The sequence below is a fragment of the Monodon monoceros genome, unplaced genomic scaffold (assembly GCF_005190385.1).
Source record: "Monodon monoceros isolate NGI ecotype Baffin Bay Population unplaced genomic scaffold, NGI_Narwhal_1 Super_Scaffold_15, whole genome shotgun sequence".
NCBI classification, from domain to species: Eukaryota; Metazoa; Chordata; class Mammalia; order Artiodactyla; family Monodontidae; genus Monodon; species Monodon monoceros.
Window position 1 is genome coordinate 40217636 of NW_021703771.1, and position 22266 is coordinate 40239901.

Consider the following 22266-nt stretch of genomic DNA (forward strand, 5'->3'; position numbering starts at 1 on the left):
ACAATAGCTGAGTTCCATTGCCAGACCACTTGGATTTGTATGGAAGAGAAATACTAGGACACATGAAAAATTGGGGGGTGGACTGATATCTCAGAACATGCATCAGAGTAAAAAGTGTAATTCAAGGGAAATTTACGCTCTGAGTGGTGGAATTATAGGTAACACGACTGCAGGCCAGGTCTGCAGGTGCCCTGACCAGATGCAAGTCAATTGTTCTGCTAATAATTGAAGAAACATTGGTTACATTTTTTCAGGCATTTGGTTAACTCATTCCCTCTAGCCACTTAGGGCTGTGATTTATAGGCGGCAAAGTCACTTAGGATAATAAAGCCCCCAGGCCTGGTGGCAAACTGCAGAGATTTTTCAAGAAGAAAGAGACCACTTAAACATCTCCCTCAGCTTTTCCTCAGTGAATGATACCCAGAGAAAACAGGTTTCAAATGTGTTTCCATCATTCACACCCTCAAGAAGAAAGATGAGAGGAATAAAGAAAAAAATACTCTAAGTGCTACATTCATTTCAAATATCTGACGAGTTATGAGAGTCCTGGAACAGGTTTCCCAGAACTACAACTCCCAGAGGACACAGGTCCCACCATCATTTTCTTCCTTTTCTCTAAAAGCTCTTAATGGATTGAAGAAAAAAAGATAGTTCAAATATCAATTGGGTTGAATGCATGTATTCAATAAAAGGAAGAATCTATATCATTTTTAAAAATAGCCTTTCTTCTGTACAACCGTGTCCTAGTGGGCTATGGCCTTTCTGTTTAACTTTTTCTTCCTAAGCAAATAAAATCCCAAAAGTCTACATAACCTCTGTCTGCTGAAGAAGAGGTTCAGCAAAGCTGCTGTGTCCCGCTGGGTCATGGCTGCAGCAGGTCCTAGCTCAGCCACAAATGTCAGACACTTGAAAGCAGGGATTTAAGAAGGAAATCGGTTGTTCTCCATGTTATGAAAAAGTTTTTAAGTGATCTGTAATAGAAAATGGGAGCCCATTCTCGGGCTTTAGCATAGTGATCTAAGACTTCAGCTTACAAAAACAGGAAATCTTTGTGGAAACAAACAAACAACAACAACCAAAAAAAGACCAGCCAAATGAGAAAAGCAATGACTATTTATTCAGAGCTTGCTATAGTAAGGGAGTTCAGCCACTGTAACTCCAAGGCAGGCAGAAGAGTGGGAAAGCTTTATAGTGACAAAAGAGAAGACTTCAGGTGTGCCCTGAATGGATGCTCTTGGCGTGGGGAAGCTGTCGGCAGGCTATTAAGAAGTGGGGCATCCTGTGTGATTGGTCAGGGGTGCATAGTTGGCTTTCTCTGGTTGGTCCTAAGTTGGAAACAGGACAGAAATTGGGCCAATTGTTCCAGAAATGATTGTTTAACTTTCTGGATTGTTACTAGAGATAGCAATTTAGCTTCTTACAAACCTGACCTATAGCAGACTGGCTCCCTTGCTGGCTATTGTAAAGAAAGAGGTTAGTTTCCCAGGCAGGCTGCTGCAGACCATGGATCAGAGTTCTTTTATATATAGTCTGGCTACTGTCCATTTGTATATTCAGCCTCTCATCTTTCAGACAGGCAGCTAGCTGTCTCTGGGCAGCTGACCTATAGCCAACAATGTGGTTCCCAGCATTTCTAGAGAGCCACTGTGGGAGACAGCTAATTCCTACCTACCACCTTGCCCAGGAGTGCCTAAGAACACACCTGCATATGTGAGAACATCCCTCTTAGCTCAATGCCCCAAGATGGTGAGGAAGGAAGGGGAGGCGAGTGGTTATAGAAGTGGCAGAGCCCCGTGAGTAGAGGAGTGAAACAGTGCTCATAACCTTCAGTCCCAGCTATTGGATAGAACTCTGCGGGTTATGTGTAAATACGGTTGCCGGGGCCCCACCCAACCCCCAACAAATGCTAATTTACTAGAGCAGGGCTGGGAATGATTAGTTTTTCAAACTTCCCCGGTGACTTTAATGTGCAACCCAGGTTGGCAGGTACTGATCGAAATGAATAAACCTTTAAGAGAAGGAGCAAATATTTATCAATTAGTAAAAATGAAATCAGGGCATGCCTCCATGACCACTTTCCCAAGAAACCTCTAATCTTTCAGTCTTGTATAAAATGCAGAGTTAAATTAAACTAGAGTAATTGCTTAGACCATTGCAAATAGGCAATAGTCAGAGTATGAACCTACGTACAGGAAATGAAAATGCTGCAGGATCTAAACTGTGGGCATAAGGAACAACTGAGTACACTTAAAACTGCTGTAACAATGACCGAAATACACCTATTCTGAAAATTTTCATTTTTAACCATTAAAAAATGTATTCCCCCTCTTCAAAATGCCATTTGTCATAACATATTATTTCTCACAGGTCATATGTAGTGAGTGCATGTGTGAGTGTGTGGATGCGATGGATGTGTGTATTTTCAGTCTATCAGAGCTTGTACATTTCTCAAATACTTTAAACAGAATTCAAAACAATTGCATTTGGGGCATATAAACTCCAAAACCTCAAAAGAATCACCCACATACTCCACACACCTGGTATCCAATTTTTATTTCTAACCATTTCTAAATTTTCCAATGTACCAATTTATCTGAATTTGATACACCACCACCCCCTGGTGGAAATCCATAGAAAAGAATCCACACGATTTAACTTGGAAACTTTAATACTGCAAGGGATGATTAAGGTCCTTCAGTACACTGGCATGCACGCCCGCTCTTTCCATCTTTCTCTCTCCCAGCACAACATTCTCTGCAAACAAAATCGTATGCAATAGGGACAGTGGGAGGGAGACGCAAGAGGGAAGAGATATGGGGATGCATGTATATGTATAGCTGATTCACTTTGTTATAAAGCAGAAACTAACACACCATTGTAAAGCAATTATACTCCAATAAAGATGTTTTAAAAAAATCATACGCAAAAGCTCAACGAACAAAACAGCAAGAATGGAGCTGTTCTGGGGGCTTTCTCTTTCCCATTCTCTTTGCCAGTTCCACATCTCCCCCCAGGATGTCTAAAATAGAACTTATCATCACTAAACATAAGCCATATCCCCAAAAAATTAAAATTAGAATTACACATATTTCTTTTCTTTGACCCTCATGTATATATTTTCATTCACCTTTTCAATGATAGCTGTACTTTTTTTTTGCCACACCACAAGGCATGGGGGATCTTAGTTCCCCAAGCAGGGATTGAACCTGTGCCCCCTGCAGTGGAAGCATGGAGTCTTAACCAATGAACCACCAGGGAAGTCCCGATAACTAAAACATAAAAACCATACACATTACATCTTATTAAGGCCTACTATTTAGGCCTATATTTAAATTAGAAATATTCAAACTTAGAAATTCTCCAGTGCTAGAAAATGTCAAATAGAACAGACTATTCTCATAAAAAAAAATCACATATATTTCTCCCAAGCTCCTTTACCTCAATGAATAGCATCTCCTTTACCATTCACTCAGCCAAAAACCCTCCTAAGAATTCATAATACACATGAACAGATTAAAGACCAGGTCAAGAATCCAGATTAGATTTATTAATTCAGCAATTCCCAAACTCATTTTATCATTAGATACATTTCCACTCCTCCCCAGTACCTTTTAACAACTTGCAGAAAACTTTGTTTATATTTTATTCAGAGTGATTGTTCCATTTTAATTAGCAAATTAGTCCTTTGGCTGCACATACTATTCAATCTTCAAAAATGCTCAGGCAAAGTCAACCATCCAACAAACCAGTTCTCAATCATTTGTGGTAGTGGAAAGTACACCCCTTAGGTGATTGACCCGAGACCGCAATTGAGTTAATGCCACACCTGTAGGCAACATCATCCCTACGTTCTACCATCAGTACCAGCTGAGAGGAAGTAGAGGTTGCCACTAGCACTAGCAGGAATCATGCTTTGTCTTCCACTAAATGGAATAAGCCTGAATTGTATATCACTGTGTAATTTTAAAGGATTATAGTGTTCACTTGACAGCAACCTATGAGCATCATGGGCAGCTCTGCAACCGACAGTGAGTTAAGTGTTTTCCATACATTAACTCCTCCTGTGGATTTATGAGCCAAAAAAATCCCTGCAACCATGTGAATTGGCATAGATCCTTGGACACAAGATCTAAAAGAAATCTTACTTTACAGCAAGTATTTTTTAACAAAAATAGAGCTTTATGCCCTATGTCATTAGTACTAGACTTAAGTCTAGTACTAAGTTAGATTAGTACTAATCTTACATCTACTGATACATATTGCATCATTTCTAATTTTGAAAGCAAAGCCATGTCCAATTAAACTTTCATTCAATGGAAAAGTTATTTGAATCTCTTCTGGTACTTAAATTATATTTTGATTAATAGTTTCTGGGGCCATATGCTGTCATTTCATGCCTACAGCTTTGATTTGGGAACAGGGGTCCTGAGGGCTTGGGCACACTCGCTCACCAGCCTGGCGGCCTCTAGAGCAGTGCCCCAGTGCATGGCTATACCCCCACTACCGTGGCCGTAGTGATGGACCACAGGCAGCCTCCGGCTGCCCTGGGCTAAGAGCTCTTTCTCCAGCCGCACACCTGGCCTGGAGGGCCTCAAGCCCACCTTCTCCCTTATGTCACAGGCTCCATGGAGAGAGGGCTCGAGGGCACAGCATCGGGAAAGAATCCCTTTGCTAATTTCTGCATCTGGGGACAGATTCCAGTCTCCTTTTTGCCTAGTTCCACCCAGGGTTACATTGGATATACCTGGGTAAATGTATGTCAGCCCACTCCCATCTCGGATAAAATGCTTCACCCAGGGAGCCTGCACTTTGAGCACTTGACCCCTCACTGGGAAAATCTTCAGGTCTCCTGCAAGCTGCCTGCTTCCAAGGCCTGAACAGTTGACCACAATGTCGAAGGACTGGTGAAGCTCCCACAGGTCTTCTATTCGTCGGGTGAGTATCAGGCCCCCGCTTCCTTTTAGCCTGGGGAGAATGAGAGACCATGAAGTGAGCCATAGCAGTTTCCTGCTCAACCCCTTACAGAAGTGATGAACAGGAACTCGGAAACAAAACTGAGGAGACCGTCGAATGATCAAATACCTCCAGAGCTTCCAGGGCCCAAGCAGGCCAAATTCTAGCTGACTGCCTCACATCCTTGGAAACCAGGGATTCCTAAAGTTGAACCTAACTAAATAAATACCTATTTCAAAAACTCAAAGCAAACTACCTGCTTCATCCTTTTTATGTTCAATGGAGTTCCTATATCATTCTAGATGCTAAATAAATACCAGGTTAACCTGGTATTTTAAAAACCCCAAGCACTTTTTGTTCATGCCATTTATTTAGCGCTTAAATTTACTGCCTTGGGGGCCTCCCTGATGGCGCAGTGGTTGAGAGTCCGCCTGCCGATGCAGGGGACGCGGGTTCGTGCCCCGGTCCGGGAGGATCCCATGTGCCGCGGAGCAGCTAGGCCCGTGAGCCATGGCCGCTGAGCCTGCGTGTCCGGAGCCTGTGCTCCGCAACGGGAGAGGCCACAACAGTGAGAGGCCCGCGTACTGCAAAAAAAAAAAAAGAAAAAAATTTACTGCCTTGGACGTTCTGTCTCATGTTGTTAACTCTTGCATGTTCCTGTGTACCACTCTGTTCTCCCTAACCAGATGGTTGGGACAGGGCTCACATGCGCTCCTCCTTATGTCTACCACAGGGATGCTAGCATAAGAGGGACACAAAATATTTGCAGCTGATGGACTAAATAACAGTTGTGGTTGCTAATGATTTTTTGGACCAAGTACATCAAGAATGAAAAGAAATGGTTTATCCAAGTTCTGTAATCTTATTTTTTAATAGTAGTAAAATACGCATAACACAAAATTCATCATTTTGACCATTTTTAAGTGTACAGTTCAATGGCATTAAGTTTAATACATTCACATTGTTGTGCAACCACCATCATCATCCAACTCCAGAACTTTTTCACCTTTTGCAAAATGAAACTATGTACCTATTAAACAATAACTCCAGGTCCTATCATCTTATTCATAGGTCACTTGTAGAATATAGCAGACGTAATATGAGAAAAAGACTATTGGCAGCTCTCTACACCAGGGTGCAGGTTGAATGCCTGTGTGCAAGGTACTGCTTAGAGGCAAAGTGCCCTTCCTCAGGACTGACAAAGGAGTTGGGAGACAAGAGTGTAAATACTTGGCAGAATGAAGTAAGTTCCAAATGAGAGGTGGATGTAGAATTGGAAAGCATGGGTTTAGGTCCCAGTTGCCTCACATTAGCTTAGCTTTGAGGTCTTGGCCAACTCACCTCTTGTCTCTGACCCTCAGTTTCCTCATCTGTGTTATGGGGATGACACCTCCCTTGCCTGCTTCAGAGATGGCTGTGAAGTTCAAGTTCAAGTGAAATAATAGGCATGACAGTGCTTCATAAGACGTGAGCACAACAAATTCTAGGGGACTGATATCAATAAACTATAAATTTCTCAAAGGGAGAGACTATGTCTTATGCTTCTCACTACACCTATGACCCAGCTCAATGCCCAAAACCTAGTGGACTTGACATGAGTGTTGGCCAATACTGAAGACAATATGAAATCCTAGTTTGGGTATATGATGATTAACTCTATGTTTTGGCTTGACTGGGCCATGGGGTACCCAGATATTTAGCCAAACATTCTTCTGGGTGTTTCTGTGAGGGTATTTTTGGATGCAATGAACACATAAATTGGTAGACTGAGTAAAGTAGATTGCCCTCCTTCACATGGGTCTCATCCAACTGGTTGAAGGCCTGAACAGAACAAAAAGGCTGACCTTCCTCCTGCAAGACTGCCTTCAAACTAGGATACCAGCTTTTTCCTGTCTTCAGACTCAGACTAAAACATTCGCTCTTCCTGGGTCTGAAGTTTGCCAGCCTTCAGACTGGAATTACAGCCTTGGCTCTCCTAGTCTCCAGCTTGCCAGCTCACTGTGCAGATCCTAGGACATATCAGCCTCCATAATTGTGTGAACCAATTCCTTATATTAAATCTCTTTATATATATATATATATTTTTTTCTATTGGTTCTGTTTCTCTAGAGAACCCTAAAAGATAGAGAGTGGCACCACATTGGCATCCTTGCTTCAAACCTGAAGCAGGGTATTTTATTAACAGCAATCAGAAAATTAACAATTTTTAGTCCATTTGTCTGAAGAAAAGGAGAAAGAGAAGAAAACTAACTGAAAATCTCAGTTGGCAAATAATGCTATGCATATAGATTCAGGGGGAAAATCCACTGTTTATTCCTAGTGACACTTAATGTAGCTATACTTAAAATATCATAGTTAGAATTTTTTAAATGCATTTTAGGTTTACAAAGCAACTAAATCTCTCTCTCTCTCTCTGTCTCTCTCTGTCTCTCTCGCCATATAATTTTAACCTGATAATTTTAACCTCATCTGATGACCATACTGCTCACTCATTCTGCTGCAATGCATGTTCTAATAAAATAAACTGCATTCTATTTCCCACTTCTCAGAAGATCCATCTCTGCCTTGTCCACTGCATGAACTTATATTAATCGGTCTAAGCCCTGTTCAGTCGCAGAACAGCTTCTGTTCCCTTTGGGGAGGAGGTGTAGATGAGGCCTGGGGTTTCTATGGGCAGAGTGGTCCAGAGGGGAGCAGCCGTGCACCCTTAGTCCAGCAGGTGGGGTTCCCCTCTTCCACTGCCTTAGGGCAGCAATTGGAGCCCCAGTGGAAGCCCCCAAGGCCATTGCACCACAGCCAGCCTCCATCTATTCCCTACTAAACTTGTTGCCATCCTCAGAAAAAAATAGGACTTCCCTGGTGGTGCAGTGGTTAAAAATCTGCCTGCCAATGCAGGGAACATGGGTTCGAGCCCTGGTCCAGGAAGATCCCACGTGCTGTGGAGCAGCTAAGCCCATGCATCACAACTACTGAGCCTGTGCTCTAGAGCCCGCGAGCCACAACTACTGAAGACTGTGCGCCTACAGCCCGTGCTCAGCAGCAAGAGAAGCCACCGCAATGAGAAGCCCGCACACCACAACGAAGAGTAGCCCCCACTCGCTGCAACTAGAGAAAGCCCAGGCGCAGCAACGAAGACCCAACACAGCCAAAAATAAATAAATAAATAAATTGAAAAAAAAATAAACACCATCATTTTCCACTTTCCTGGCTGGTGCCCTCCTGCCTCATCCTTGCGTAACCAGGAAGAAAGTGGGGCGTTCATATTAGACCTGTGTCTAAGGCCAACTTTTGCCCATGGCTCCTCTGGTTAAGGGCCAGGGGCCAATGCTGGGAGTAGGAGGAACTCTCTAGGGGCCTGGAAAAGGAAGGCTGTGCTCTGGTGGGCACGGGGTGTGTTGGGCATGGGGGAGCAGGGGTCTACTGTGCACAGGAAGGGACCTTTGCAAGTTGGACGTTTGTTAGGCAGGGATGACCTGTCACATGCCTGATGTACAATCCATATTTCTGTCCAACTGTCGAGGGAGTGGCATAGGCACTGCTGTGAGTCAGGCCAAGTAGGAGAACAGAAGCTATAGGAGACAAGAGTCTGGGACCCTGCAGGGAAAGTAACAGAGAGGACTCATTAGATGAGTGGGAAGGAAAGTGCAGGGAGAGAAGCTCAGTGTGGTTAGTGCTGTGCTCAGTGCAGGGCCCTTATCAGGGCCACAGAATAAGGCATGGCCTGCTGGAAAGAAGGCAACGCACCAACGTTACAGGGCCCCCAGCACCAAAATGGGGCACGCCGCTTTCTCAATGTCTCCCAAGGCAGGACCATCCTGCTCCAGCCGAGATGATTTATTTAGGTAGGATGCCTGATGAAGAGACAGGCTCAGTTGACTTATTGCCTCTGTGATTCATTTCCTGGAAGGGCAAGTACGAAGCAGCAGAATATAACTCCACTGGCCAAAGATATCAAACCTGATCTGCATGGCTGATTAACCCTCAGGGGTTTGTTTATTTGTTGGTTCTGGGTATTACTGGATTTTTTTTTTTTTTTTGAGAAGCGGATGATTCCTTCTGTTCTTTGAAAAATGCTAACGATCTACTTTGTGGTTATAAACTTTTTTTTTCTTTCCTGGAAATTAATATTATTTCAGAAGGATAGAGCTTAAATTGAAGGCATCGTTATGCGGCTTGCTAAGTAAAATGCCTGTTTTTGAGTCAGAACGCTGCAGGCTGAACACTCACATTGTGTAGAAGGGGAGTAGGAGGCAACATAACAGACCCTGGGTGTGAGGAACAAGCAGGGATTGTATGGCTCCCCAGCTGGGTCATCCGAGGTGGAAAGTGGGTGGCAGCCTACAGAGGGAGCCCCAGGGGTCCCACGCTCTCACCAGCATGCTGCCTGGCCTCCCACCTGGCCTGAAGTCCTTGCTCTGAGAGGGTTGCCTTGGGCTTAAAGGAGTCCCAGCCCTACAAAGCCTTCCTCAGAAGTAAAGGGAACGGGTGACCCTCTTCCTCCCCCACATTGGCCTTCTGGTCAGGTGCTAGGGCCTGAGGGAAGGGGGGCTGACCAATCTTACAGAGAGGAGGCCCCTGCATACTGTCTGTGCAGGCCCCTCACTGGGGGTTAAGAGGAAGCATGAAGTATCAGGGACCTATGGGGTACCAAAGCAGGAGGTGGGGCGGGGGTGGGACAGCTAGGACGAGGGTCTCCTCGTGGCTTCCCTGCAACAGTGTGTACTGTGTGTACTGTCTGTCTGAGGCACACATGTCCCCACCCACTGTCATGGTGGACATGTATATCAAACAAATGGACCTAAAAAGTCCTCCCCGGGATTCTATGGGGACAAGAGCAGCCCCTCAGACCTCTTCTCCTTGACTCTGTCACCTAAAAACAGACAGGAAGCAGCATGCTCCAAGGCACGACTCCAGCTGGCTGGTCACCAGGCCCGATGGTGTTGCACTCGGGAGGTGGCTCCCACTGGCACAAAGTACCACTCACTCAGCGTTATTTTAAGTAAAGTAAAACGCTGACAGCAGGCTTCCAACTAATGAGAGAAAATCAAGACTTTTCCCAGGCCTTCATCCCACAATTAGAGATTAGGCTCGAAAATAAGGTTATTATGGAAATAAGGGGCCTGTTTTCTAGAAGGTGATACTTGAACAAATTGTTCAGGTAATATATGTTCTCGTGTGAAACTGGCTGAGGGTGGCCCAAAATAAATATGTATATATTTACAGCAGAGCTCTGCCACTTATTGCTTGCCTAATAATTTCCCCTTATCTGAATTTTATTAAGATATACGATACCTCAACTACGTATCAATAGCATTAGCAATTCCAATGTTCTTTTTCCAGGCATTTTTATAATATAAAGACAAAAATGCAACACCACACAACCTTGCCACTCAGAAAAGATGGTGATGCCCTGAAACTGGAATGTTGGCTGATGGGTAACTCCATCACACGACGGCTCAAATGTTCATTTATCAGCTGATATACAGTGGTTTAAATTTAGCATACAAACAGGGGTTTATGGGCCAGCGACAAGGCACAAAAGTGTAGGTTTTATGAAACTGGCACTTTAAGAAGAAAAAAGTCCCATATAAATTGCTAAGAGATAAAAGTGAAAAGAGCACTTATAAAGCTACAAAAATATATCATGGTGCTCCCGGCATGTGCCTAACAGACTTAGGTTCCTTCCTCTGCACTCCCAATCCACCTTCATAAATTTGTATTTAACCCTCATCACATGTGTTACTGTTAATTGTTAATTAACATGTATATCAATGTGCACACATATATATACACCATCATCCCCAAATAGACTATGAATTCCTTAAGAAAATTGATCATATTTTATCCTTCATTTTTGACTAGCTTCTAGCACAGTGCTAGGTATACATAGAAGTTCAACGAAGAATTGTGGAATTAATTAATTATTCCAATTAATTATCTTATCTCCTACATCTGGGACCAAGCCATTGCTGCCACTGCTTACCTGAAGTCACTTTTCCAACTTTTACCCAATAATTTGCATTGTTCCTATTCATCTACCAAATATACAGACTTGGGGATTGAAAGGGCCAAAGTTTCACAACCTTCAACATGCTTGCAATTTCAAGATGAAACTAAAGAGAGATTTATTGATGTGTCTTAAATAAAAATACCCTTGATGTGTTTCCTAACCAACTGGAAACAGAAAGTCCTGAAAACCAAGCCAAAATGCAAGTTCATGTAATTTGGGGCTGAACTTGGTAAGGAAGCAATTACCTAATTTAGATAAGCCCTCACTTTTAAAGCTCTTGCTCATAACAAAATAAAATAATGGGGTTATTTTCTTTTTCACTAATGAGAAAAAAATTCAAAAATAACTTATAATAAGCCTAAGATTCTCGAAAGAGCTAGAGTAAATCATATCATTTTACAGCTGGAAGCATATTCTCCAAACATCTCAGTTTACGGATGAGCAAAGTAAGATACTGTTTCAACGAGGGGGTCTTACTGGTGCGGACAGAAAGACCAAATCGTGCATCAAGGTGCACAGTGAAGCAGAAGATGGACGTGTTACTAACTTGGATGTGACTCACTCTTTGTGACACAGTGTCTTCAGAATGTTGTACAAAGCCCTAGCCATTAATGAACAGCAAGACACAGTGTACAAGAGCTCTGAGGAGCCACAGAGAAGCTATGAAGTTATTTATGGGTGTGACAGACAAAGAAAGCAGCAAAGAGCCACTTCAACTGACCTTTTCTCCAACCACGGGAGGTAGGCAGGGCCTTCACATTTGAGTGTAGTAAAAGCCTGACCGAACACATGTTGGGGGAATTTCTTCAGCTCATCCTCAGTCATCTTTCGAAATCCCAGCACCACATCAGCCCAGAATGGCACTTCCTCAGTAGGAATGCTCCGAAATATCTGCCAACTCAAACACATTAAGTGGAAAAATTTCCTGAAGTTCTATGAAATTTCTAGTGAACTCCATGTACATTCTCTAAAGCATTTTTAAAACACACTTCTTATACCCATACAGAGAAAGAAATTATTCTTCAATTCTCTCAGGTTCAGATAACTCAGTAGCTAAATTTAAAATGTTCATGGCGGGGGTGGGGGGTGCGGCATTGGAATAAGACATTTAAAAAGTTGTGTGCCTTTTAAAGATTGAATTTAACTCTCTTTTTCTAAAAAGCTCTTGCCCAGATTTTCTTTATTTACTTATGATGATGCATTTTTGAGGAAAGATTTTCCTGTTTTGCATAATGCTTTACATAAAGTGTAAGTAAACTATCAAAAGTTTAACGGTTGGCCTCAATTCTGAACAAAATATCTAAGTTAGAAGAAGCAACGGTGGTGGTGCAGGAGACAGGGCTGCGAATTATGAATTAAGTTGTAGATCATCACGTTACGTTCTTGATAAGAGAAGCCAGGAGTTGTCAGGACAAGCCCTGTTATCGTTCAGTCATGGCTGGGGCTGATGAGGCTAGAAAGATATTAGTTGTTAACAAGAAGCCTATAACTTTGCTATCAATAGGTGCTAGGCATATGTTTGGATTTATAAGTATCGGGCTCTTTACATCAATAGGAATAAATGTTGTAAAGCATGGCTGCTCTAAAGTAGCAAGGGAAATCATCTGAGTGCTATACATGGTTGCTAATGCTATGGTAATTAATGTACTGGAATTTATATCTCTAAGTAATTCATTCTTTACGGTTCCTGTGGAAGGTATAAATGTTGTTTGCTGCAGGTCTCTACAACAGGCCCTCTTGCTGTCTCATGCTGCACACTCTCCCTGGGCTAGATTGTCCTCTTCCCTGTCTTCACCATCATACTATAGGCCAAACACTCAGAAGACTACATCTCCACCCCTCTTCTCTCTCCTGAGCTCCAAAATGAGATCCAGACCCATGTTGCCTACTCTCTACTGGAGAAGTCTACCCCCGTGTCTCAGACATTTACCCCATGCCCACTGCTCTTTCCCTCCCCCTTTCCCTATCCACCCAGGTGCTAACTCCAGAAACCAGAGAATCATCCTTGACCTTCTCTCCTCTCTCACCCCCTACATGCCATCAATTATCAAGTCCCATCTAATCTCCTCATAAGCATTTCTCAAATCCATCTGTTCTCTATGCCCACTATCAACACCTAATCTATCCCACCATCATCTCTCTTTCCACAAATCTGTTCTCCACACTGCAGACAGAATGTTTTTGAACTGCAAATATGATCAGTTATTTCACTGTGTAAATCCCTCAATGGCTTTCCATTACCCTAGGCGTTTTTCAGTCCCTCCAACACACCAGAGTCACCCTAGATTCAGGTCTATGCATGTACTATTGCTTCTCCCTGAATGCTGCCTCCTCTGCCCTGGACCCTATCTCTGTCCCCTTCACCTCTACAGGGTCAGCAGACTAACCTATACTCATGTGGATGGTCTCCACTGAAACATCACTTTTTTTCTGAGTGGTTTCTCATAACTTACCAGAGCAAGTTTATTCTCCAGATAAATGCTTCCATAGCACCCTGTACTCTTCCCTTGGTGACTCATGTCTCATATGTAACTCATTAGATTTAGGACATTCCCTACAGAACATAAGCTACATGAGGGCAGGACCATGTCTGTCTTTCCTAAAAAGTCACTCAACACATATTTATTGAGCATCTACTATATGCCAAGCAATATGTACTAAGTTGCTCATTTCTATTTCCCTAATTCCTAGAAGAGTTCCTGATACTGGTGAATGCTGAGTAAATTGTTTTGAAGGAATAAATAGATGAATAAAGTTTATACTTATGCCAAGGTACATAGGACATTTGTGCCCTTATCTTCACTTGACTGATTCAAATACTTTTTGGAAGCAAGTGGGATAAAAATCATTCATATGAGGAAAATAAATAACTCTTTTTTAGAATGGCTTAAAGTACATTCCTTTTAATATCCTCAATAGTGGCAAAGTCTTGCTCTTGAAAGGACATTTGAATCTTGGACACAACTGTTTCCAAAAACTACTGAGAGCTGATGTTTGTGAATTAGACTGGGTCGTGCTGGGTTTGGACAAAAAGAAAGTGTGACCATAAATCAATGACAACGATGTTTCTATGTGGCTTATCAACTGGCTCTGGAGACAGTTACAGTTTCAATCCATCTTCAGAAGGTAGAGAAGTAAAGCTGCTCCTTTGGGTAGGGACTTTGAGAAATTAGTGATATCAATAGCGTTTGGTGTTTGTGATGGTGAGGGAGAGCAAGAAGAGGAATAGAGTAGAAATCTGCCTGATGCAGGTACGTTCACCAGCAGAAAATGTCAGCAGACAGCCTGAACTCAAAAGAGGAGACAGGACATTTTTTTTTAAAACAGCACAAAAGATGCAGTGGTTTTGAGAACTTAGTAAAGGGCAGACATCCCTCTGTTCTTCAGAAGGCTGTAGGGCATAGTTGTGTTATCACATAGAATAACACAGACAATGTATGTGTTATGTCGTAACTTAGAAGTGACAGTATGGTTAGTGATTTCTGTCTGAGAAGATATAGAAAGGTATTGTCATATTTTAAGTGCCAGTTTGTGTTAGAAATATTTAATATTTTAAACTCTTTTATTTAATTTTGCATTTCTTCGGAAATTGGATGTGAAAAATCAAAGGAAGCTTGCTAACCATTTCAGAAATATTTTTTCCCAAATGACACTTTAAAAGGTAACTTTAGTGACCTATAATAGCTGCTTTTTTGGAACACTTCATTCTCCACAGACACCAAATAAGAAAGATGTGCCTGTGCCTTGGGCCTCTGCACCCATTCCCATATCACACCTCTTTGCTTTCCATCAGCCCCCATCAGCCCCATAGAACCCAAACTCAGTGTTTACCTGCTATATATTTTTTTAGCCATATTTGTAAATCACTGCATATTCCCTGAGGAAACTCAAAATAGCATTTGTGATGAGAAACTATAATGGTTGTTTATTGTTTAAAAGTCTAATGCTATAACTTGTCTCTCTTGAGTTCTTTGGAGTAAAGCCTAAAATGTTCTTCCAAATCCTCCTACATCTAGTTCAGCACTCTGCTCATAGCAGGTACTCAGTAATATTTTCTGTTGAACTCTAAAGTCTGTTAAGATCACTCTAAATTCTAAAATAACTTCAGATTTCCTCCCTTACCCAGACACCAGGAGAACACCAGCATCTTCAGCTTCTGCAGAATTGGCAATTGCAAACAGGTGATCAAAGGTCTCTTTAAACCACTGCTTCTGCTTGTGAATGGGTGTGTCTGTGATGGTGGAGAAAAGCAAAGCAGAACAGAAAGGAAAATAATGACAATGACTATCTTCAGAGAAGCTCCTTCCTACAAACTGGGAAAAACTAAAGAGGCAGGGAGGAACATTTAGATAAAGTACCACAGTGTGGCGGAGGATCAGTCAGCCACCAGAGTTTTGAATGTTGACACTTGCTGTCAGGGTCGGTTCATATAATTATTAATCAACAGAGGGGAAATCAACCGATGAGGGAAAAAATCTAACATATGGGCCAGCTGGAAAGGGCGTATTGGCCTTTGGCACTAGGCATATTTCAGAGGTCCTTGAAAGGTCCATAACCAATCTGAGCCAAGTTAGCCAATCTGGCTGAGGCATCCAGCTGGCCACACAGTCGAGATGATAGGAGAAAGAACCCAGGGCCTCTTTCCTGAGGGCTGAAAACATGGCAGGAGATAAGGGGAGATCTGTGGGGCCCAGATCAACCAGGTCGAAGAACAGACTGAACATCAGTGGGAAGCCAAGGTTGCTCACCCTTCTGATACAAGGAAACAAGGCCTGCATTGTGGAATTGAGCTCCCTACAGCCCCATCCAAGGCTGCCATTACCTCCATTCCCCTCCATTCCATGGAATCATAGACCAGCTTGGAGTAGCATTCCTGGGGTCACCAGGGGTGTGCAGGGACTACACCTCTCTGTCAGAGTCCTGTGGAACAGTGCCCCCTATCCCCCAGGCATCCCTGCCTGTGTACAGGAGATTGGATCTGGACATAGCTCTGGAAGGGTTCCAGGCCTGCCAGGGAGAAAATACGGGTCAGGGTTCAAGCCCCAAAATAATAGTGTCCAGTGTAGGCACAGAGAGCAAGCATGACACGGAAGCACTGACAAATCCAACTGTGGATGAAGTATTTGGCCATCTGATCCCTGTGGGAAGGTCATGAGAAAGAGTCCAGGGTCAGGCCAGGGACTGGAGAACAGTAATCCTGAGGGGCTGCTATAGGGGGAGACACAGAGGAGATGGGGGAACTGAGCAGAGAGGATACTGGGTCAGCTTTGCTTGGAGAGATGTCCCTAGAGCTCAGGTAGAGATGAAGAGCCCCTGGAGGCATCCTGCTTCCAGGTGAATGAGAGCATTTCAGTGGCAGGTTTTAAAGCAATTCACTTGTTCAGGAGCCAATAAATATTTCTTTAGTAGTGGATCTGTGCTGTTGTCTTCAAACATATGCCCCTGTGAACTCAACACTCCCAAAATTGCAGACTGGATCTACTGGTTTAAAAATAAGGAGGAAATAAATAATAAACTGCAAAGAACTAAATTAGACCTCATATGGATTATACCCCAACAATCTAAGGCAGTGTACGAGGCTGTATTGAAATGCACACCCCCATTCCCACTCCAAACCTTAAAAAATAAAATAGTGACTGCTATTCACACACTGCAAAAGTCACCCCAAAAGAATAGACAATTCCAGTTCAACAGTGGGTAAAGCAAGCCTGGGTCCTAATTCATGTTCAAGTGCTGGTAAAAGAAAACTGTAGCCAGAGTAGCGGTGATAACAATAGCAAGGGCTGACATAGCACTTACTATGTCCAGGCACTGTTCTAAATGCTTTACATGTATTAACTCATTTAATCCTCACAACAAACCTATGGAACAGTATGGTCCCCATATGGTACTGACATTTATGGGCACAGAAGATTTTCATCACTGGGGCTGGTCTGAAAGAAGCCCAGAGAGAAAACCAAAGTCTATCTAGCAGCACCAGAGAGAAAGACCCTGATCCAGGGGCCCCAATCACCGAGCCAAAGGGTGAGCTGGGCCTCAGTGGCCTGAATGAACTCTCAGGTGAGCCTCCTTATTTGAAGATGATTCCATGACTATCAGGCAGCCTTCTCACTATTCACCTGGGCCTGATGCATACAAGGGGATGTCTGGGAGATGGACACAAGGACTCTGGTCACAAGAAAGGTGTCCAGTGTGAACTAGCATTCTGCAAACACACCAGGCTCCTGTGCTTGTTTCCTGCAAGGCAGCTCCCAAGAGGTACATTAGCATCACGGGTGCTGACAAAGCCAAGTTCCTGGACTGCAATAGTGAGGCCACTGCCCTCCCCACCCTGGCCGAAAATGGGTTTATCCTCTGTTAGGTGAAGCAGGGGGTGTCTCTGGACCAGGAAAACACCAAGTGCAGGCAAAGGCAAGAATACCCTAGTGAAAACAAGAGCGTTAAGGAAACATGTGCAAACCACATGCTAAGACCTCAGACCTCTTCTCCCCCTCCTAGAATGCTGCCAGCCAGGCCTTCACCCACCCCAGCCAGGGGACTGGAAGCCTCTTCTCTGGGAAACATGACTTGCCCAAGAAGAAAGACTTAAATGTAATGACATCAGAGGTTCTCCAACCAAACAGCACTCCCATCTCACTCCAGTGAGCCTCAAGGCAACAAGCCCTACGCAAGGACCCAGAAACTCCCATCAGCTGTTTAGGATCCTGTTCTTAAAGGTCAACAGACAGGTAAAGATGACCAGACCACATGGCCAAGGAAAACCTGTAACATGAAAAATGAGCACATCAAATAAAAAAAACACAACTTGGAGACAACAGAAGCTATGCAGGGAGGAAAAACTTTTAAAACTATTACTAGTGTCTTCAAAAAGATAAGACATTGCAACCACAGAACACAAATAGTATAACAAAGGGAAATTCAGAGAATAAAAATGATCTTTGGAATATTAAAAATGCTATGGTAGAAATAATAAATCCAACAGCAAGGCAAAAAAAAAAATTGAGAAAATCTCCCAGAAAGTAAAATAGAAGGAGAAAAAGATAGAAATAGGAAGGGGAAAAAATTGAGCCAATGGGAGGACTCGTCCAGGAAGCCCAGCAAAACAGCAATTCTGGACAGAAAGGCAGAGACAGCAGGAGGGAGGAATCGGCAGTTGGGTAACTCAGAGATTGTATCTTGAACTGGAGACATGAGTTTCCAGATTAAATGGGCGGGGCAATTTTCAAAGTCCAGATTGCTGTTTTTTTGTAATAACATAATCATTTGACTGCTTAAACTATGTCCATGTATAACTTTGATACAAAAATAAAAACTAAAATTAAAGGGGAGAAAGGAGAGTGGAAATGAGGAAGTGAAGACACTGAGTATAAACTTCATTAGCTGCAAAGTGATTTTGTTTCCTATTTAATGCTTTTTCCTCCTCTTCCCATTTCGTAAGACAAATATAGAATGGAAAGGACGCGTGGAAGTGTTTTTAAAAATCAATGCATTGGGACTTCCCTGGTGGTGCAGTGGTTAAGAATCCGCCTGCCAGTGCAGGGGACACAGGTTCAAGCCCTGGTCTGGGAAGATCCCACATGCCACGGAGCAACTAAGCCCGTGCACCACAACTACTGAGACTGCACTCTAGAACCCTCGACCCACAACTACTGAGCCCACGTGCCACAACTACTGAGCCTGCACTCTAGAGCCCTCGACCCACAACTACTGAGCCCGTGTGCCACAATTACTGAAGCCTGGGCACCTGGAGCCCGTGCTCCGCAACAAGAGAAGCCACCGCAATGAGAAGCCTGCACAATGCAACGAAGAGTAGCCCCCGCTGGTGGCAACTAGAGAAAGCCCACACACAGCAACGAAGACCCAACGCAGCCAAAAATAAATAAATAAACTAATTAATTAATTTTTTAAAAAAATCAATGCATTTTTAGTCCTGAATACATATTGACTGATTGTTTTTAAACTGGCTTAGAAGTGAGGATAATGTTAGTCCCATTACAAGTATTTTCTGACTTGACAGTCACTACTGGTATCAGTAGAAAGACTTCGAGTTACCAGTTACCAACTGTGGTAGCCATTGGTGCTGTTTACCAAATACTCTGGCTGTCTACCTTCTGGGAGCCTTATAGAATTGCACTTCCTGGCCTCCTTCTGAAGGGTGGGAGCATGTGACTAGCACTAGCCAATGAGCTGTCACCAGAAGTGATGAATGTTGCTTCCTGGCCATGAACCTTTAATTGCTAAGGCAAGACCCCTCAGAGCTCTCAATCCCCAGCTACAGGTACTGACCACATTCAAGGCTCTGGCTGCTTCAGCAGCTTAGACCCCTGAGTGATGAACAGAACCCTTGCTGATGCTCAGTCAACGCACAGCATGAGCAAGAAATAAACCTTTGCTTTTTAAGCTGCTAAGATTTGAAGGTTCTTTCTGTCTTGCTGCATAACTGAGCCTTTCCTAACAGATGAACCAACAAGATGTCAAAAGTGCACATTACACTTATGTGAACATCCAGCTGTCTTTGTCAACAGAATTCCACCAACGTCATTCTATCTAACGTCCATCATATCTGACAGAGGAGCAGAAATCTCTTTCTCACCTGGATAAACAGGAGGAATAAGCATTCCGGCTGCCACATCACTCGTGGTCTCGGGAGTGAACTGCTCTGAAATGACTGTAATGGAGCATCGCGGGACTAGTTTGGAAATGCACACAGCAGTGGAGAGTCCCATCACACCAGCTCCCACAGTTGCAATCCGTACTGTACCCATGGGCCTGTGAGGAGGCACAGTGTGAGCTACAAACCTTGTTTCAAGAGTTATTCCGTCCAGTACAAAGCTTGGCCCTGAAGGTTCTTTCCTTAGGTCCACAGCCTCTCCAAATACGACCTTTCTTGCCGGCATTTCTCATGGGATAAAGAGAGCTCCCTGTAAGCCCTCTTTCCATTAAATGTCAGGGTACGGACAACAAGGTCTCCATGGAGTTTAGACATTAGTCCCAAACCTGCCTGGAGTTGCCTTTAGAACAAAGGACAGCTGAGTAAGTCTGCCCTTGGGGGTGGATTTCTACTCATTCCTAAACCCTTTTCCCTGTGGACACAGACTAGGGAAGGTTGGTGAAATAAGTGAGGTGGACAAGAGCAGCAGAGCTGCTGCATCTGCTCCCAGAAACCTCCTGAAGAGCAGCCACGGAGAGGGCACGACCCAGACCCTGGGGCAATTTAGAACTCAGCTGTTACTGTTTACAAACTGCTTTTTAATTATAACAATGTGACACAAAGTCTGAACAACAGAACTCAGCATCTCTCCTCTTCACTCTAACTGGAAACCCGCTCCTCCCACAAAAACCTCTGTCCTGAAACCCCATCCTCTGAGAGCAGGCTTTCCAGGTAAGGAGCCTGGATTCCTTCGTGGACTCGAGTTCTGATTCCGTAACCTGGGGAGCTAGCCATGGTCTCCTCGCCTCCACTCCCTCATCTGTAAACCAGGCCAGGTGAATTCTTTATTAGATCCTGTGGGTGGTAAATAACAGAGATGCACTGAAGTTGTCTTGTAAAGGGGGCTTCTTCTGAGAGTCCATATGGAAATGCAGGAGACAGACATCCAGGGGTCTGGGCTGGGCATCCTGAGACCGGCACCCAGGGTGGAAACCAGAGGGTTGATGAGGATTCAACACTCTCCCACCGCCTCACCTCTGAGCACCAGGAGTCCACTGAGCCCTCTCCACTGTCAGCTCCCGTGTCCCCCCATGCTTCCCTGCTTATCTTTCCACTTCTGGTTCCAGCTAACTTCCCCTAATAGGTCTCAGGTGGAAACTCCAGAGAGAGAAAATGCAATTAGTCCAACTGGTTGTCACCAGCCCTATTACACAAAGCTCTATCCCCAGCCCAGCTTGTTGGGCTGACAGAGCCTATAAATCTGCCCTTGGCACAGGTGCCCTTCCTTGTCCAGTCAGCAATAGCCAGGGCATCAGGTCATGTGGTACAAAACACGGCCACCTGCACGTAAAATTCATCTTTTCTCAGGAGGGAGTGGCATGGTTCGCTCCACTGTGAGTACAGCAAAGGCAGTCAGCGCTCACTTCCATCTCTGAAGGTCTCTGGCACTGAGATATTGTAAAGTCTTCCAAAGTGGTTTAGTGTGTGTTATTTCCATTTCTCAAGCAGTATACAGTTTCCTCAGCCATAATTTTATCTGACTGCTCCCCAGTGGGCTGGCTAGCTGAGAAGAAACAGGATTGCCAGGGCAGAAGGAAGAGAAAGGAAGGGTCCAGGGCAAGGAGCAGACCAGTGGATGGGGGGCAAGCTTGAGGAGTGTAGTCCTGTGCGTGGCCCCTAGAGGTAGAAAGCAGACACCTATCCCCTTACCGGCTTTCCTATTTCACAAGGCCTCCCCTTCCCAGCAACTTTCTCAAAATAGCTCGAATAAATTAAGTTGAAAGGGAAAGTAACCTGTGGCTGAGAATATCCAGCTATCAGGGAAGAGAAAAGTGACCCAGCAAAGGGGGTACATTCTGGTCCAGTGACCTGTGAATCTCTGTCACCTGATCCCCCTTAGACACACCCCCCAAACTCGTGGAGTAGGTCCAGAACCACCCCTGAGCGGAAAGCAGGAGCATTCAAGTACCTGTCTCCGAAAAGGCAGCCTTGGAACCCACCGAAGGCTCTGGCACCAAAACTTGTTTTCCCAGTGAGTGGTTGGTCTAGTGCCCTAAGAGACAGAAGAAGCAAAACTGCTTCCCATTGGGGGATTTATTAAGGACATTCCCTCTAATCTTAATCTCCATTGGCCCACACGCCTCTGTGTCTGTCACTTATTACCCTGGAGAAAGGAGCGATTGACCTCATCTCGTCCGTGGAGCTGCAGCTCTGCTGATCCCCTGGAAGCCGGTCCGTGCTTGGCAGCCCTCGCTTCTCTTCCTGGTTTACAAACCCTCTGTCTTGCCACAAATCTGGGATTTCTCCAACTGATTTGTAAGCGTGGTAAATAAGGGGTGAACCTGTCCAACTTCCAGCACGTTCCATCCAGAAGCAGACGCGTTTTCCTCATTTGGCTGCCCTGAGTTAGCGGCCCTCTCCTGGTGCCTGGCTCTGCTGAGTCAGCTGATGGGGGTGGGAGTGGGGTTGGGTGAGGGCAGAATAACGTTTTTGATCACTAAGATGATGACCTGATTGCAGCTGGAAAAAATGATTCAGGAATTAATCTAGGATAAGAATCAAATGATTCTTTAGCCCACATATTCAAATATTTGCTGAGTGTCCACTGTGTGGTAGACACTTTACAGTCAGTGAGTCTGTTTATAGGGAAGCA

At 44.1% G+C, this 22266-nt stretch overlaps 1 protein-coding gene across 1 annotated transcript; it reads right to left on the reverse strand.

The window, feature by feature from the left end:
• Positions 1 to 3513: 3513 nt before the first annotated feature.
• Positions 3514 to 21667, reverse strand: DDO (D-aspartate oxidase). The gene is made up of 5 exons (XM_029224316.1): positions 21583 to 21667; positions 19557 to 19732; positions 15086 to 15194; positions 11685 to 11861; positions 3514 to 4965 (listed from the first exon to the last, which is right to left on the reverse strand). The coding sequence occupies exons 2-5, from the start codon at positions 19726 to 19728 to the stop codon at positions 4398 to 4400; spliced, it is 1026 nt and encodes a 341-aa protein (XP_029080149.1). The 5' UTR covers positions 19729 to 19732; positions 21583 to 21667; the 3' UTR covers positions 3514 to 4397.
• Positions 21668 to 22266: the final 599 nt, after the last annotated feature.

Excerpts from the sequence above, each read along its gene's own strand:
- DDO (XM_029224316.1), bottom strand. The coding sequence starts at position 19,728 with ATGGGTACAGTACGGATTGCAACTGTGGGAGCTGGTGTGATGGGACTC. Across the intron at positions 15,195-19,556 it reads TATTCCTCCTGTTTATCCAG|ACACACCCATTCACAAGCAG; the intron begins GTGAGAAAGAGA and ends CCACCATCACAG. Across the intron at positions 4,966-11,684 it reads CTCCCGTGGTTGGAGAAAAG|GCTAAAAGGAAGCGGGGGCC; the intron begins GTCAGTTGAAGT and ends CATTCTCCCCAG.